Source organism: Embiotoca jacksoni, unplaced genomic scaffold (genome assembly GCF_022577435.1).
Source record: "Embiotoca jacksoni isolate LCO1_2020_lvr unplaced genomic scaffold, fEmbJac1.0.p SCAF_14, whole genome shotgun sequence".
Classification (NCBI taxonomy): Eukaryota; Metazoa; Chordata; class Actinopteri; family Embiotocidae; genus Embiotoca; species Embiotoca jacksoni.
The window spans coordinates 2,965,339-2,982,500 of NW_027185274.1; the positions used below are offsets into that span (position 1 = coordinate 2,965,339).

Here is a 17,162-nt window from a genome sequence, read left to right on the forward strand (position 1 = left end):
TAACTCCTTGTGCTGCACAACTAAGCTGCTGTTCGACATATTCCCTGCTTCTACAGTATGTCTAGTGTTTCCTCTGCTCTCTAAGATGGCCCTCGCCTGGTATGTGGTAGCTCTCTGTGAAATGAAGCCCCAGTTTGTGCCTCTCATGTAATCATAGTTTTTACACTGGAGACTTCTGCAAGCGCCGAGTGAAAAATATAAGCCACTGCTTGCTATACTGTCTGTGTCACTAAATCTGAAGCCGACATCACAAACTCACAAGACGAGGAGTCTTTGGAGAAACCTGCACCACAAAATCTGCTTTTATGAGTTGTGTTTGTGCTTAGTACACACCACAGGCTTTGCATTTTAGTTTTTTTGGGGGAGTGAGTCACTTTGAGAGAGCAGGTAGAGATCTGGTTTCTCATAAAGTGACTATTTACAGTCACTGTGTTGTGAATCCATCATGCTATTTGGCTGCCCAACAGTACACTGTCTTTCTGACTTATATGCAACTACATAAAGCCTCAGACAGGTCTGAACATTGTGGGTTTTAAAAGTTGAAGTGCTTTTTCCCCTGTTGCTGTCCTATGTAACTGCAACCATCCACCCAGCAGGGTGACTTGCAAAAGCTGTAACTTTGAAAGTTGCCTTTTTTCCCCTACTTCTCTCTCCCTTTCGCCATGTGTCAAAGAGAAAACCCAAAGGGGAGGAGGAGGGAGTGAAGGACATGTCAGCACATAGCTCAGCTCCACGTGGCCACCGGTCTCCTCCCCTTTGTGAGCCGGAAGGACTAACCAGGCAGCCTTCCTTGGCTGCTGTGCTGTCCCCCCTCCTCTTCCTGTGCTGGTTTCCTCTGCTCTCAGGAGACATCAGCCTGACAAAAAAAAAAAAAAAAAAAAAAAAAATCCCCCAAAAAAACCTAGAGGAGGGACTTGAGCCTGAGTGTGCTGCTAACAGAACAGAGAGAATGAGGAAAGGGGGAGTTTCTTGTGCTAGCTGCAGCTCATTTGATAATGATAACTTTTTTTTTTTTTTTTTTTTTCCTGGAAACCCTCCCATTCCCCCTAACATGCCCCTCCTTCACTCTCCAGCCCCTTTAACTGTCTGTTAGTTTCTGTGGGTGGGGGTGCGCATTCCAATACCATAGCTTTACAAGGCCAGTGGCTTTATCCTTTCCCCCTCCCGCCCCCCCCCTTCTGTTCAGCATATGAAAGAGGCAGAGAGTGAGTCAAGTTGCTAGCTAGCCTGCCATTTAGGCCCAGCCCTGCTCACTCCTGTTCTGCCAGCTCTGTAGCTCTGCTGTCTCAGCCTGGATGTGTGCTGTGCGAGTTAAGCTGAGGCGAAACTGCTCTGCGTATCCACCCGGGGTTTAAAGTCCAGCCATAAGCCAGCTGGAGCAGCTACTCCAGCCCCAGGATGAGAGAGGCCCACCAGGGTTTGTAGTGCTCCCGGAGAGGAGAGGAGTAGCAGACAAACTGAATCAGGTAAAGGTCAGTAGCATTGAGCAAATATTGTTTCATTTGAAGTTAAAAGTAGGCCAGATTGCAAAAGTGTTCTAGCAGGTCACTTGGAACTTTTTAGGTTAATTGTCCAGTGAGTGTGTGTGTGTGTGTGTCACTGTAGTTAGCTGCCTTCTGGTTCATACCACTGTCATGACTGATCTGACTTCCCAGAGTAAATACTTCGAGTTGGACTGAGAGAAGTGGACCGCAGAATACAAAACAGCGTATGGGCACTCCTTGAGAGTTGGTGATCAGACTTTTCACTCACTTTTTCCCCCTTCTGCCCAAGTGTTGTGTGTGTGTGTGTGTACACACGCCTTCTTTTGTCTGACCTGGTGGTGCTTTGCCTTCATGAGACTCAGAACAGCCTAAAGCAGCAGTGGAATTTGACAATTTTCGCCTGAAGTTGGTTAATTTGATTGCCGCTCAGTCAGATGGCTTTTCTGGTGACTCAGAGGCCAAAGCACATTCAGTTACGCAGCAGAGGAATTTGCATGGCGGTTGTTGTTTGGATTTTTGTGCCTCAGTGTTCAGACTGTGAGAAATGTAGCTCTGATTGAATAGAGGCAGCTCGAGAGTCATAGCGACAGCGAGGCAACAGAAGGGAGGGGACGACTGTAGACGTTGCACCACTGTAAGGCAACTCTTCTCATACACGTTGCTGTCCTCACCCTTTCCATAGTCTCTCTTTATTTGAGGCAGATTTTATTTCTCAAGTGTATTTCTCTGCACTTCCCTGTTGTTCTACCTTGCACCAACAGCTCATCTGCTTCTTTTCCTCCATAGATCAGAATAAGAGACCCTAACCAGGGCGGTCGAGACATAACAGAGGAGATTATGTCAGGGGGCCGCAGTGGCTCCACCCCAACCCCCCCACAGGTGAGCCACAGAACCGCCTTCTGCACTAAACCTACTTTTGTAACACTGGCACATGTCAGTTTTAGAAACTCATTTAATTCAGTCTTATAATAAATATAGTCTGTAAGTGTCTTATAATAAATACAGTCTGTATGTTTCTTTTAACAAATGTATAGTCTGTATGTTTCTTATAGGAAATATAAATTCTGTGTTTCTTCTAGTTTCTACTGTGTGAATGTCAGCTTAGGTATTTTTATTAGGTACATTTACATCTACATGTAAAACAAGGGGTAACTTGTCCATATGTTATCCATATTAATGCCCGTGCTCATGTGTTACACTCCAACCTGTCAAAATTAAACTCCTCTTTGACTGCTGACATGTGGCTCTTATCGCCGACTAGGACCTAACATGAAAACATTTTTCCCTCGACAAACGGAAACATTTGTGTCGTCCTCGCCGCGAAAGTCACGCCTCTGTTTTTGTGTGCATGTCTCCGTACAGACAGCCATATCGGGATCAGAAAGTACGCCTGTGGTCCAGGCTAACGGTGAGAGCATCCCAGCTGCTGCTACACCAGCACTGGTCAGACCAGGTGAGTGCCACATACACAGAGCTCCCAACACAGCCTCACAAAGATATGAATGAAATTATCCCCCATATTACACCATGTATCATTTATCATGTATTTTATTTAACAATATGTGTTTTTTGTTATCCATTAGCTTTCATTTTGCTTTAATTAGGTCTTAAATTCCTTGAAACGTTTTACGTTACTGCTTGAAAAGTGAAATGTTTCCTTTTAAGATCAATTCACTGTTTAGAATAATGTTTCCTGAGAAATGGAGACGGGGAGGATTGACCTTGTTGTTGTGCATGACTTTATGTTTCATAAACTAGCTTACTTAAGTACAGTAATTGGAGACCAAACCTAATTAATTTAACAAACCGACTTTGTGGATATGAGCACTGTCCTCCACAAGTCCAGCTGCAGCGTCTCACGATGAGCGACTGGACTATTTTTAGATATAGTGCAGCTTCCAACAGCCACCAATTTGTTGATGGAAGTTAAAGCTGATTCTGCTGGATAGTTGTTTTGTGTTGCCTCGAATTCCACCCAAAATGCTCTCAAATGCAGACCACTGTGTTTTTAACGCTCCATGTCATAAATGTTTGAAAATTATTGATCCGATTTGAGCAGATCGCTGGCGGCAGCCATTTTAAGCATTCTTGGCCGATCTGACACGGTGTTCAAAGCTGATGAGAGAGGATTTGTTTGTGTGGCTGTGAAGTGCAGATGTACAAGGAGCTGATCTGTACAACATGCAGTGTTTAAAGGGAAAAGTGTTTGTAGCTGCTCTGAACAGCCACAGCCACAACCACGTGGTTGGGTGAAAAGCCGGCTGTCAGTAGAGGTGATAACTATTGAAATATGGGAGTAACGGCGCATATTTTCAGTCACACTCGCCTACGTTCATGTTGTTGCACTTAGTTGTTCTCATGAAAACTGACAGAAATACCAGAGAAGCAGCTTATTACTCTGTCGCCTGTACACACCTGACAAACCGCTGTGTGAAGTTCCCAGAAAAGTGCAGAAAGTTGTCAATTGTAAAAACATGGAGTTCTTTAACTGGACTGTGTAACATGTTGTCTTTTCTGACTTTTGACCCTGTAGATGACAGAGGGAAACCTACGCCTCCTCCTCTGTCAAAGACCCCTGAACTTGCAAAGTGTGAGCCCATCCCCACAGAGGCTTCCTCCTCTGACACAAACACTGAGGCCTCTCCCCCCCCTCTACTATCAGAAGCTGAGAGCACCCCTGTTGACTCCAATTCCACACTCGCACCCAGCACTCTGGTTGTGGACGTGATGGATTCCCCCCCACCTCCTCCCAGGGAACGCACACCGCCCCCCCAGTCGGCACCCGAGGTCCCCGCCTACCCCGCACCCCTCCCCGACCCCGTCCCCGACCCTGTCCCCGACTCTGTCCCCGACCCAGTCCCCGTCCCCACCTCCTCTGAACAGAACAAAACTGATGAGAAAGCCACAGAGGCAAAAGAGGAGTTGGTGAAAGAGGTGGAGACTAAAGCAGAGGAGGTATCTCCCTCTTCGGACACTCCCCTCGCTCCCCCCTCCACCACTAACGGTGTGGCAGAGGTGGAGCCAGAAAGGCCGTCAGTCACTATACCACCCAGCCACCTGGAGGCCCCTCTGGAGTCTCCCATTGCACAGCCCGAGGAACTCTGCCTCCCTAACGGCCTGCCTCTGCCTCAAGACGCCGAGACTTCTGCCGTCAGCGCAGCCGAGTGTGACGACAGCCCCATAGCCGAGCCAGAAGTAGTACAGCAACCTGTCGTCGTACAGCAGCCCGTGGTACAGCAGCCCATCGTACAGGCCTCCACAGCCGTCACCCAGGCAGTGCCTCCACCGCTCGTCCAGGCCACACCTGCACCCGCTGACCAGGAGGGTCCCCCTGAACCGGTCATTCGGGCGGCGTCTCCCGAGCCTGAGGTGCAAAAAACGGTCCCTACAGTTGCCCTGGAGCTGAAGGAAGAAACTCCGGCGCTCCAGTCCAACGCCAACGAGGAGACCCCATCTCCCGCAGAGACGGTCACCGTCGTAGCGGACAGCGCCCCAGAAATAGTGCCCTCTCCCCCGCATCCCGCAGCAGAGGAGAGAGAGGACACCCCTCCTCCTCAGACCATCACCCCTGCCCTCGTAGAAACTACTATGCAAGGTCAGTCTCTTCCCAATATTTGTGTATTTAATTTCTGTAATATGTGTTTGTGCTCTCTATAAACACGACGATCTCCGTCATCCATACAAAATATTCTCCTGCAGCAGGACTCTTCTGTCCGTTATGTTTGTACTGATCTTGTCTTCCTGTCTGTAGCTGCTGTGTCTGTGCCAAAGAAGAAGAGGAAGATGAAGGATCTGAACAAAAAAGAGGCAGTGGGAGACCTCCTTGATGCCTTTACAGAGGTGTGTGTGTAGTAATGCATCAATTCTTTTATTTCCACGCTGTTCCTCCCTGTTGTAACGACTCTACACCTGTTGTAACGACGACAGTTACTCCACACAAAAGGCAGCAGTTTAAGCCTAAAATCAACCGTTAACTTTCACATTCCTGGAAGATGAGATGTAGCCTCCAGGGGTGATTCTTATTTAAATGTAAATGTGAGTCGTTTTAAAACTCCATACTTGACTCTCCCGACAAAGGAGCAGGTAGTGGTCCCGCCCGAGCCAGAGCCGGCCCCGGCCCCCGCACCGGAGCCCCCTGCTGCCGCTCCTCCCGCCCCAGAGGAGGCTGACCTGACCTGGGAGGACAAGGAGGACAAGCTGGATGCTGAGAACATTCAGCCAGATTCGTCGGAGCCGACGGCCACCGACAAGAAATACCAATACAAAGAGGGTAGGTCTCTGAACCTTGATACCAGTCAGTGCTCTGTGCTGACACTTCACTTTAACGATGACTTTATCTCACTTTGCATTTCCAAGTTAGCAGTGTGTCACTAGACTGCGGTCACGTTTGCTTCCCTGTAACGGAGGGAGTGGCTCTGGCCCTGATTGGGCTCCTGTTGATACGAGTGTTCAGTGGAAAACGATACTAATATGTCGGCGGGACACTTTGCTCTCTGGTGGCTTTTCTCTTGAACAGAACAGTCGTAAAAGGGTCCTGCAAAAAAAGAAATTCACCAGATCTTTTTGAAAAAGATATGTGTAGTCACACAATTGATGAATTCATTCAAACATTGCTGTTCGGTCTTCAGGGTTTCCACTAATCATGAAATATCATGGAATTATAAAAAGTCTATTCAAGACATGAACAGTCAGGGGATCTGACCTTTTTTTCCCCCGACATCATGGAAAATCATAAAACTCAGTTTGTACCATGTCTAAATTCAATTTTCCATTCATCAAAATGTAACATTTTCATGAAGTATTTCTCTATATCGTGTTATTTCACGTGTTTCCTGATTACGTTTATCAACTTCCTGCTCATCAACACTCACTTTAGTCAAGATGTGCTTTTTCCTGTAGCTGCTAATGAAGGCAGGAAAATAAACAGCTACAGAACAATGACTTCAGAGATTAGATATTAAGAGAGGATGACAGAAAAGCTGCAAGTAAAGTTTGTAAAACTACAGTTGATCTATCAGGAGAGAGGCAGACACGCCGCCCTTATGAAGCCGGCGGGAGCACCAGCTGTGAACCAGGCGTCCATCACTGCTCGGCTGCAGCCCAGTGGAGCAGCGATGTGCTTGGTTTTGTCTGGTCAGCACAAAGGCGGACTGTTTTTCGGTTCATTACAGGTCATGGAAGTTCAACTTTTTAGTCAGTGAAAGTCAGGGAATTGGACATTTGACTTCCAGTGGGAACCCTGTATCTTCCCCCTTGTGGACATGATATGTATTGCAGTATCAAACTGACAAGATCTTTGCTGAGTTGGCAGCATTACATTTTTAACATGTTCCCATTTTCTTCTCAGGGAAAACTTGAACATGTTGTCAATCAATCAATCAATTCAACTTTATTTATCTTTTCGTACATTTTGGTGCAGTTCAAAGTGCTTCACAGATGATTGACAGGCCAACAGTAAAACAGACAGTTGTTTACCAGAAAATTACAATAAATGTGAGAACAAATTAAAAACATGAAATTGAAAGGAAAATAAGACTATTTAAAAAAAAACATGTTGAGATCAGTGCACGCAAGACAATAGAGATAATAGAAATGTAAGAGATAAATAAAAGCATGACAATAAGAGTGGTAACAGTGAGATAAGAACTAGAAACTCAAAATGAGAATACAAATTAGGCCAATGCATTTAAAAGATAAAAATTACAATTAAGCTGAAGGTAGTATAAAACATGACATAATAGGTAAGAGCAATAAAAGTATGTAAAAATAACTAAAAGGACGATGAAAAGTGTGATGAAATTAACGAAAAGCAAATAGATTAAAAGAAATTATTAAATGTGAATATGATGAAAATTAAAATGTCTTTTAATAGAAGAGCATTGTGGGTATTTTGCGTTTCAGAACAATGGAAGCCGATCAACCCAGAAGAGAAGAAGCAATATGACCGAGAGTTTCTTCTGGGCTTCCAGTTCATCTCAGCCAGCATGAACAAGCCCGAAGGTCTACCAGCCATCAGTGATGTCGTCCTGGACAAGGTGAGGACACTTCCCCTTAACCCTGAATTATTTCTGTTCCTCAAATAAATAGTCTTTCATTTTTCTTTGTTCGTTTCAAAGCATTTAAAACATGTCTGGGTGTAGTTTGAATTGTAATGCACGTTATATGTGCAAAGTAAAGGGTGTCGTATCATCCGTGTTTGTAATTGAAGTGCTACAAACATAAAAAGATGGCTGCATTACATCTTAGTGAGCATTGTAATTAAGTTCCAACCCTGGTTTCTCTCTCTTCAGGCTAATAAGACCCCGCTGCGTCAACTTGACCTCAGTCGCCTTCCAGGGATGAACTGCGGTCCCGACTTCACACCCTCCTTCGCCAACCTCGGCAGACCTGGCATGGGAGGAGGAGGAGGCGGCAGAGGACCAGTGAGTTCACATTTCCTTGACGTGACCTAGAAGATAACAGTCCATGAATTAAAACGACGTCTTTGCCCTCTTCCCCTCTCTTTGCTCCCAGCCTCCAGGAATGGGCCTCGGAGTCGGTGGTCCGCGTCGCTCCCAACAGATGCAGAGGAAAGAGCCGAGGAAGATCATCACCAGCATGTCGCTCTGTGACGACGTGCAGCTGAACAAGGCGGAGAAGGCTTGGAAGCCCGCGGGAAAGAAAGCTGTTCGCACCCGCGCGGCGGAGGAGGAGGTCGAGGAGAGCGAGCCGGAGCAGATGAAGACCCAGGAGCTGTTCAAACGGGTCCGCAGCATCCTCAACAAACTCACCCCTCAAAAGTTTCAACAGCTCATGAAACAGGTGACGGAACTGACTATTGACACTGAAGAGAGGTTGAAAGGAGTCATAGACCTCACCTTCGAGAAGGCCATCTCCGAGCCAGACTTTTCGGTGGCCTACGCCAACATGTGCCGCTGCCTTATGGGGGTAAGTGACACCACACCCAGCACGGACACATAGGTTAATAAGCTTGAATATTTACTTGCTGTTTCCATGTTAACTTGTGTGCTCAGAACTTGGTGCTACAGTATGTTGCTTTGATACCGTGTTTTTTTTCATATCATTTTTTCTATCATCTTATGATAATGAGGAGAAAATTCTGTAAATAATTTTACAGTCTTGATTTCTACATGAAGGGTGAAAGGACCACATTACCTGAAATGCTGAACGTTGTGAGGCTGATCGATAATTAGTACTAGTGTGCCGAGTCGTATCACCTCTGGGTCCCTTTACTGGAAGATAATAAAAGCTGGTTGTTTGATAAGAAACTGGATTGATGACTTCGGACAGCTGCCTCCATCGCGGGCTGAATGATGGGAAAGCTGCAGGCTGCTGAAAGATTGCAATAATCATGAGATGTTTTTAATACAGGCTTTAAGCTCAAAGTTGGATCAATAAGGGGAAAAAAAGGAAAAATGATGCTTTAATTAATATTTCTTTGATTCATTTAAAAATCGGTACTTCCCAAAACACTTCGGAAGAAATAACTTGTTTTTTGTCTTGTTCCTGTGGGTAGTGAACAGAACTATGTTTTTGCAGCAGTGCTTATCATTGTAGTGCTCGTTAACAAGTCTCTGCTACGCTCCTGTTATGACTTTACATTAGTAGCACGTATCTGGGCCACTGATTGTCGTGATGGGATCGAGGAACCGAGGAGCCACTTTAACACCACGTAAGCCTCCAGTCCGTCTTCTTCTTCCCGCTCGTTTCTGATGCCCACTCTCTCTGCTCTTTTCAGCTTAAAGTCCAAACCACAGAGAAGCCGGCCGGCACTGTGAATTTCCGCAAGCTGCTACTAAACCGATGCCAGAAGGAGTTTGAGAAGGATAAGGACGATGACGTGATCTTTGAGAAGAAGCAGAAGGAGCTGGAAGCTGCAGCAGGGGTAGAGTGCCGAATCATGAAATATGAAATATAGGCTGGGCTCTTCATTTGTGCAGAAAGGAAATCATGTTGATTGTTAAACTTGGATGTAGTAGGATGGTTTTATTGAAGAACATCATATTTATGTTCCAGATTGTGCTTTACGTTAAACGTCTAAAATGTTTTAGGAACCAGCTAACCATCCCTCCTCTGCTGTTTCCTTTTCTCTTTCCTCTCTTGTTTTTTGTTTCCCCCGGCAGGAGGAGGAGAAGCAGCGCCTCCGTGAGGAGCTACAAGACAGTAAAGACAAGGCCAGGAGGCGCTCGCTGGGCAACATCAAGTTCATCGGCGAGCTCTTCAAGCTGAAAATGCTCACCGAGGTCATCATGCACGACTGCATCGTAAAGCTGCTCAAAAACCACGACGACGAGTCGCTGGAGTGCCTGTGTAGACTGTTGTCCACCATCGGCAAGGACCTGGACTTCGAGAAGGCCAAGGTACACAACATGCTCACAGTTGTGGCGCGTGACATACGTGTGTGTGTGTTCAGATATACACGCTGATAAATGTCTTTTTCGACAAAGTTTTGATTTGATATTGAAAGTTGAGTGACTGAACAGTTCACTCATCGAGCAGTTGTGTCCGTCCTCAGCCTCGAATGGACCAGTACTTCAATCAGATGGAGAAAATAATAAAGGAGAAGAAGACGACCTCCAGGATCCGCTTCATGTTGCAGGATGTGCTGGACCTTCGATGGGTAATTCATGACACACACACACACACACACACACACACACACACACACACACACACACTGCATACCACGAGCTTACACAGTCTAAAAATAATCAAGCTTTTTTTTTCCCCTTTATAACTCGAAGAAAGCGTTTTTGAGCAGATAAAAGCGTCGCTGCCAGGCTCATCTTGTTGTTATCAGCAAACCATACTGTGCAACCAGCAGCGGCGTCACCTGTTAGTTTGTGAACGGCCGTCAGGAAGCCTCGAGTTTGGATTTTGGCCGGCGGCATGTTGCTAGTTTAGAGCGGTTTGGAGCAGGAAGTGACCATATTTGGACCAGATGGGGGGAATTATTTTCACCGCCACAAAAGTAATAAAAAAAGGAGCGACTTTAGCAAAACCGAGATAACTTCGTGGAGAAATTTGATTGACTTAGAATTTTCTGAGCCCAGTTGAATGGGAGTCTACAGAGCCGGAGGGGTTTTGGAGCCGACCTCTGGTGGTATTACATCTTAAGGCGTCGGCCTCGTTTTTCAGAGCCGGAAGCTCCGTCCACTTTTATATACAGTCAATGTGTATAGCCCATACTAGTTGTCTGGCAAGGCAATGCACCATATTACTAATACAGTGACTAAATATCACTTTGCTGATCTCCGCTTACTATTCAGGATCAGTTGTCCCCAATGGGTTCAATCATTTTCTTGTTACTGCATGTTTAGTGTATTATTTGTCATCTCTTGCAACGCTCTCGTGCGTTTTGCGATTGATTTCGTCACATTTGTGGTGTTTTTTGTGACTGTGTTGAAGACTACGTCAACACTAAGCCGGCTCTGTGTAAAAACATATCTGTTCCTCTCGGCTCTGGCCGTCTGCTCCCATCACAGAGAGATTTCCACTGTGTGAGTCTCATGAATGGAAGAAAGAAAGAAGCGGCTTCCTCAACTCTGTAATGCGGGGCAGCTCCCAAACACAGAGCTGCTCGGTGCCATAGGCCGAGACAACACCAACAACTCCATCCCCGTGTTAATTCATCCTCCAGTAATCCTTCAAAAGGACTGTGTTGTGTCATCGTATGTGTTTGGCAGGTTTTTTTTTCTTTCTGTAATTCAGTCCGCTGGTGTTGAAGCTCACTTTTCTGAAGGAGTGCTGCAATCCTGTAGTTTGGCATCCAGTCCCCGCCCGCACAATGTTACAAACGATTTTACAAGCCAAAATCAGCTGCTCCAAGTCAGCACACAGGCCCAATTTAGCTGTGAAACACAAACTGTATTCTTAGTTATTTTCCTCCCTCAGCAAAGCCTCCAGTGAACACTGTACTTATCGTACTGTAGGTCAGTTGAAATGACAAATACTGTATTACAGTTATGTCAGTGTGAACTGTTACTTCCTTTGTGGTAGGAATCGGTGATAATGAACAACACTTTCATTGTGCGTATTTCAATATTGGAAACTCCCAGTCCTTGCATTGTTTTGTCATCACTCACTGCTGTCCTGTATTCCCCCCCCCCCCCCCCCCCCCCCCCCCCCCCCCCCCCAGAACAACTGGGTGCCCCGGCGAGGCACCCAGGGGCCCAAGACCATCGACCAGATCCACAAAGATGCCGAGCTGGAGGAACACAGGGAGCACATGAAGGTTCAGCAAGCCCTCATCTCCAAGAAGGAATCCGGCGGAGGCCAAGGAGGCAGGATGGGCGGGGGAGGCCCCGGAGGTCGCGGGGGCCCTCACACACAGGGCCGCGGCGCTCCTCCCCAGGATGAGGGCTGGAACACGGTGCCCATCTCCAAGAACCGACCTATCGACACCTCTCGCCTTAGCAAAATCACAAAGGTAGGCAAGACCGCGCACAAACATATTTTAATCAACAACCAGTTGGAAGTTTCAGCCGGTAGTTTGTTCTTAACAAACTCTCCCCTCTTTTCAGACTCCTGTTCTTGACTTCAACAATCAGTTGCTCGCCCCAGGAGGCAAAGGCACATGGGGCAGCTGGGGAAAGGGCAGCAGCGGTGGCACCACTGCCAAACCTGCAGATGCTGGTAGGTTTTCCCACCTGATGGGATTGGTTTAGTTTATTAGATTTATTTCAAACAAGGACCATTAATCTCAGAAAGAGGACCGGATTTAATTTCCACTTGCAGTCCCGAGACGGGTGAAAGGGAAAACTTTAGAACGAAATCTACTATTTCTGCTTCAAATGAGCCGACGGCCCACCGACACTCACCCACACAACCAAGACACACTTAACAGGAATAAACAGATATTGAAATATTACACGTTCAAATTATTCAACAAATATGCACCGAGTGGAGAAACTCAACGCTGAAAGTCAACTTGTTTTGTGTGTATCTTCATGTCCAGGCTCGGAGTCGGGCAGCCGTCCGGCCACCAGCACTCTGAACAGGTTCTCCGCCTTGCAGCAGCCGTCGTCCTCCACAGGCCCCTCCCTGGACTCGGACAGAAGAGTTCCTCAGAGGTGAGCGGCACATTTTCACCAACAAATGTAGTGCGTCTCTGCACAGACTTCGCACTCGTCCCTCTCCCCGTCGTTTCCCTGACTCTCCGTTCGCTCCACAGGAACAGCTCGAGTCGAGAACGCGGCGACCGCTTCGACCGCGGCGGCGGCGACCGCTTCGAGCGGCGGGAAGATCGCGATCGAAACCGCCTGCAGGTCACCAAACGCAGCTTCAGCCGGGAGAACGAGGAGCGCAGCCGGGAGAGAGAGCAGCGCGGGTCGGCCGATCCCGTCCGCCGAGTGGCGAGCATGACGGACGACCGAGACCGAGGCAGCAGAGAACGAGCCAGGAGCAAAGAGAACGGTGGGCGGCGGGACGTGGCTGTTGTATAGATGGAAATATGATACGTAATAACGCAAATTTAAAAACCATTATACTCGAAGGGACCAGAAGCAGGAAACGTGAGATTTTGAGGTTAACAGTCGCTCTGGGGTCGACAAGCCATCAGTATAAACACGGATACATCACAGACTCTCATCAGCTCGCATGCAAGCGCAGAATGTCTATAGTTTATTCTGTGGCCCCAAACTCATATTTTTCGGACAAATGACATTTCCAATACCACTTCTTTACTTAATAGGGAAAGACTAGGCTGTGCAGTTAACGAAAAAGAGAGTTTCACGAGCCAGTTATGCCGATATGAACGGTCGGTGGCAAAAATACAAGTCATCATTAAGTTTATGAAACTTTAAATACTCCTGCAGGTGTTTTCCATGAATTACTAAAAGTAAAAGAAAGAGAAAACTGTTTAGCCGCTGGAAAGAACCGTTTTTTCCCTCCGTCCTTTGAACTGTGACATTTTGACAGCCGGGAACTGTATTTGTACTGTGACACATTGGTGTTTTTTTATATTTATTTATTTGTTTTGTGTGTGAGCAGTGAAGCGGGAGAAAGCTGCCACCCCTCCACCTCCCCCGACCCCCACCAAGCCTGCCTTGACCGAGGAGGAGTTGGAGAAGAAGTCCACAGCAATCATTGAGGAGTACCTCCACATCAACGACATGAAGGTCCGCCGCGACACTCTGCTACTAAAACAGCGCAGAAACATTTACTGCACTCAGACAGAACTACAAGGAACCAAAACAGCCTTTTGCCTTCCGATTTTTATTTAACTTCATTTCTCTCGTCTTGACGTCTGCAGTGTTTCTAATTGCATGACGCCTGAACCCGTGTAATACCGAGCGGCGTTACAGAAGTGTTTGAGCACACACTGACAGCCAGGAGAGAACTGGAGATGCCGTATGAGTAACGCCCGTCTCACCCGTCCCTCTCTGTCCCTCTCTGTCCCAACAGGAGGCTGTGCAGTGCGTGCAGGAGATGAACAGCACTGAGCTGCTGTTCGTGTTTGTCCGAAACGGGCTGGAGTCGACGCTGGAGCGCAGCACCATCGCCAGGGAGCACATGGGCCTGCTGCTGCACCAGCTCATCAAGAACGGCCTCCTCCCCACGCAGCACTACTACAAAGGGTCAGTTTGAGCAAACTTTTCGGAGCGATCCGTTAGTGCAGAGTCTCCGATAAGGTTTGTAACAGCAGGATTCAAGATGAACGGAGGCCCGCAGGGAAAATCTTGACTTCAGTTCATGAATTAATCTCTGAAAGTTAATATTTTTGAAGCAGTTGGAGAAATTAAGAATTCTTGAAACCGCTCAAATCAGCCAAGAAAAAGTCGGTTTCCATATGTTTTGTGTCAATGCGGTGCCATGTTAATTAATCCTTCCATCTGTTGCGTCCTGTTCAACATTTGTTCTTTAACCTTTCGACGTGTGCGTGTTCAGGCTTCAGGAGATCCTGGAGGTGGCCGAAGACATGGCGATAGACATCCCACACATGTGGCTCTACCTGGCTGAGCTGATCACTCCCATGCTGCATGAGGGAGGCATCCCCATGGGAGAGCTGTTCGGGTTAGTTTCACCACTCGCGACCTTTTTTTTTTTTTTCCTGAAAAAGGTGAAGGAAAATAAAAACTGCAGCTGTGAAGCTAACTTGGTTTTTAATTTGATCTGCAGAGAGATCTCGAAGCCTTTGATCCCTCTGGGCAAAGCCGGAGTCCTGCTGGTCCACATCCTCACTTTACTCTGCAAAGGAATGGTAAGAGCTCATCACTGTGATCACCCATTATCCACTACACTGTGTGTACAGGGTGTTTAACATGTTTAATTATACAACAAGTGGTTCCGACCCGGAGATCTGATTGGTCAACTGTACATCTGGAACGTGCTCAAATCAGCGTGACATCACACCCTGCTCATCACGAGAAATATCACTCCGCCTCCTCAATGGGAATATACATTATAATATGCAATAAAATGTTGTTTTTACTTGTTATAGGTCTATTCAATACTAGTTTGACCGGTTATGTTTTAACACACGACACGGTGCAAAATTTGTTAAAATACATGAGTCCATGGATATCTGTTTTCAGTGGATATCTTATTTACAAGATTGAGCGAGCTCAGCAGTTTAGTGTTTCTACGTGCTGTGGTTATTCAGTTTGAGAAACGATGTCTAGAAAGCAATAAAATGGACTAGATCTTGTCTCTGTTGCTAGGGTCGTTGCTAACGGTCGGACTACTTGCTGGAGTAGTAAACATTGCATACATTACATAAGAGTCTACTGACTGACCTCATCACTGTCCTGCCAACAGTGACGTTAAAGAACAACCTCCAGTGTAATATTGCTTTAATCGAATTATTTTCATTCAGCAGTTTGATATAAAAAGTCACTGTTGAGCTCCAGATGTGTTAACGGCAAGTTGAACACCAGAAGAATGTAAATCAGTGACGTGTGTTTGTCCATCACTGTCCAACCATCTGTATCTGTCCTCCTTCAGAGCCATAAAAAGGTGGGAACGATGTGGAGGGAGGAAGGCCTCCGGTGGAAAGACTTCCTGCCCGAGGACGTCGACGTCAACAAGTTTGTGACAGAAAACGTGAGCGGTCACAGTACATTCATCCAAAACATTCATCCAAATGTCAACCAGGGATGACATTTGTTAGACGTCCGACCTTTTATTTGTCGGAGTCCTCAAATTAATAACAAAAATAACTGGAAGTTAAAGCTCAAGTTGGGTCTAAAGTCTCTGTTCTGTCAGAAAAAACAAAAAATCTTCAGAGAAACTTTTTTCTAGATCTCTGACCTTTTATAAAATTAACCTAAATTACTTGTATTTTTAATTGTCTAATCCATCCTTCTTTTTTCTGCTGCTTTTCCAGGTCCAGATTGATGATGATTAATTATTATTACTCATTATTATTATTGGAGCTGCAGTTAACACTGTAAAACTGTTAAATAAAAAAATAAAAATACCCATCACAACTTCAGGGCTCAAGTTAATGTGAGATGTCTGGATTTTTTTCTGGTGAACAATCTAAAACTTCACTTATATTTAATTCGTTATAACGTGACACAAGAAAAAGGAAGAACGTTTCACAGTCGAGGTCTTTGAGCTTCAAATGTTTGACAGACTCATTGACTTTCCACTTCAGTTGAAATTCTTCTGAGAATCTTTGCTAAAAATGTAAAAGATGCGAATGTATTAAGTTCTTGCTTCTGGAAAATGGATATTGTGTTTGTTGTGAAAAAGTGTTTTGAAGCCGTGACCGCTGAGCCTGCTGCTCCTCTCCGTCCGCAGGATGTGGAGTTCACGCTGGGCGACGAGTCGGAGGACAGCAGGAAGAAGGAGCTGGGCTCGGCCGAGCTCAGCAAACAGCTGGAGCGGCTGATCCACGACAAGGCCGACAACCAGAGGATCTTCGACTGGGTCGAGGTTCGTGGTCCGACCTCATCTTCACCTCTCCGTTCCGCTGACGGCTTAAAATGAGGCCCGTACGGATATCTGTGTCGACACGAGTTGAAATCGCACTTTTAATGGGGTCAACACAGAACAGTTTCAGGGTTCCAAACACGAGACCAAATCTGCCGTCAAATACAACTCGTTTTACCAGTGGAGTCTGCAACATATATATATATATATTTTTTTTTATGTTAGGACTCACAAAAGGACAATTTGACCCTTAATGTTGCCAAGTCAAGTCTTCCATTTTTCTGCACACGTGTGAGCGGACATGTCTTGTCTCCGCAGGCCAACCTGGACGAGCAGCAGACCTCCTCCAACATGTTTGTCAGAGCGCTGATGACCTGCATCTGCCAAGTAGCCATCATCTGTGAGTCCATCTGCACACACGGCGCTCATTACAGACTACTAGAAGTGGATGAGATTTCACCGATCACTGTAACGATGTTGTTGGTGCTGAAGGAACGAACGTGTGCCAGTGAGGCAGAGGATGGAGTCCGGGTGAAAGCGACCACTGCAGCTAACATGAGAAACTGTCCCGCTGCAGGTGAGAACCCGTTCAAGGTGGACGGCGATCAGATGAAGCAGAGGGCCGAGCTGCTGCACAAGTACCTGAAGGACGAGCAGAAGGAGCTGCAGGCTCTCTACGCCGTGCAGGCTCTGATGGTGGAGATGGAGCAGCCGGCCAGTAAGTGGCTCATTCAAGCTCACCTTGTCCTTTTCCACGCCGCATGCTTGATATTTTGTTGCCGCTTTCTGCGCTACCACAAA

At 46.5% G+C, this 17,162-nt stretch overlaps 1 protein-coding gene and 1 non-coding gene across 2 annotated transcripts in view; both read left to right on the top strand.

Moving 5' to 3' along the window:
• Positions 1 to 17,162, top strand: part of LOC138197023 (eukaryotic translation initiation factor 4 gamma 1) — a 32,401-nt gene that overhangs the window by 12,873 nt on the left and 2,366 nt on the right. Inside the window, 23 exon segments of the mRNA XM_069147478.1 lie at positions 2,271 to 2,363; positions 2,847 to 2,937; positions 4,018 to 5,079; positions 5,236 to 5,324; positions 5,562 to 5,754; positions 7,386 to 7,519; positions 7,775 to 7,906; positions 7,998 to 8,411; positions 9,223 to 9,369; positions 9,608 to 9,844; positions 10,000 to 10,104; positions 11,623 to 11,913; positions 12,008 to 12,119; positions 12,442 to 12,556; positions 12,658 to 12,899; positions 13,476 to 13,603; positions 13,890 to 14,062; positions 14,373 to 14,498; positions 14,604 to 14,685; positions 15,429 to 15,527; positions 16,230 to 16,364; positions 16,680 to 16,761; positions 16,939 to 17,079. Coding sequence (XP_069003579.1) covers positions 2,271 to 2,363; positions 2,847 to 2,937; positions 4,018 to 5,079; positions 5,236 to 5,324; positions 5,562 to 5,754; positions 7,386 to 7,519; positions 7,775 to 7,906; positions 7,998 to 8,411; positions 9,223 to 9,369; positions 9,608 to 9,844; positions 10,000 to 10,104; positions 11,623 to 11,913; positions 12,008 to 12,119; positions 12,442 to 12,556; positions 12,658 to 12,899; positions 13,476 to 13,603; positions 13,890 to 14,062; positions 14,373 to 14,498; positions 14,604 to 14,685; positions 15,429 to 15,527; positions 16,230 to 16,364; positions 16,680 to 16,761; positions 16,939 to 17,079 — 4,423 coding nt within the window.
• Positions 9,067 to 9,141, top strand: LOC138197547 (small nucleolar RNA SNORD66). Its single transcript, XR_011178216.1, has one exon. It is a non-coding gene; the product is annotated as a small nucleolar RNA SNORD66 (small nucleolar RNA).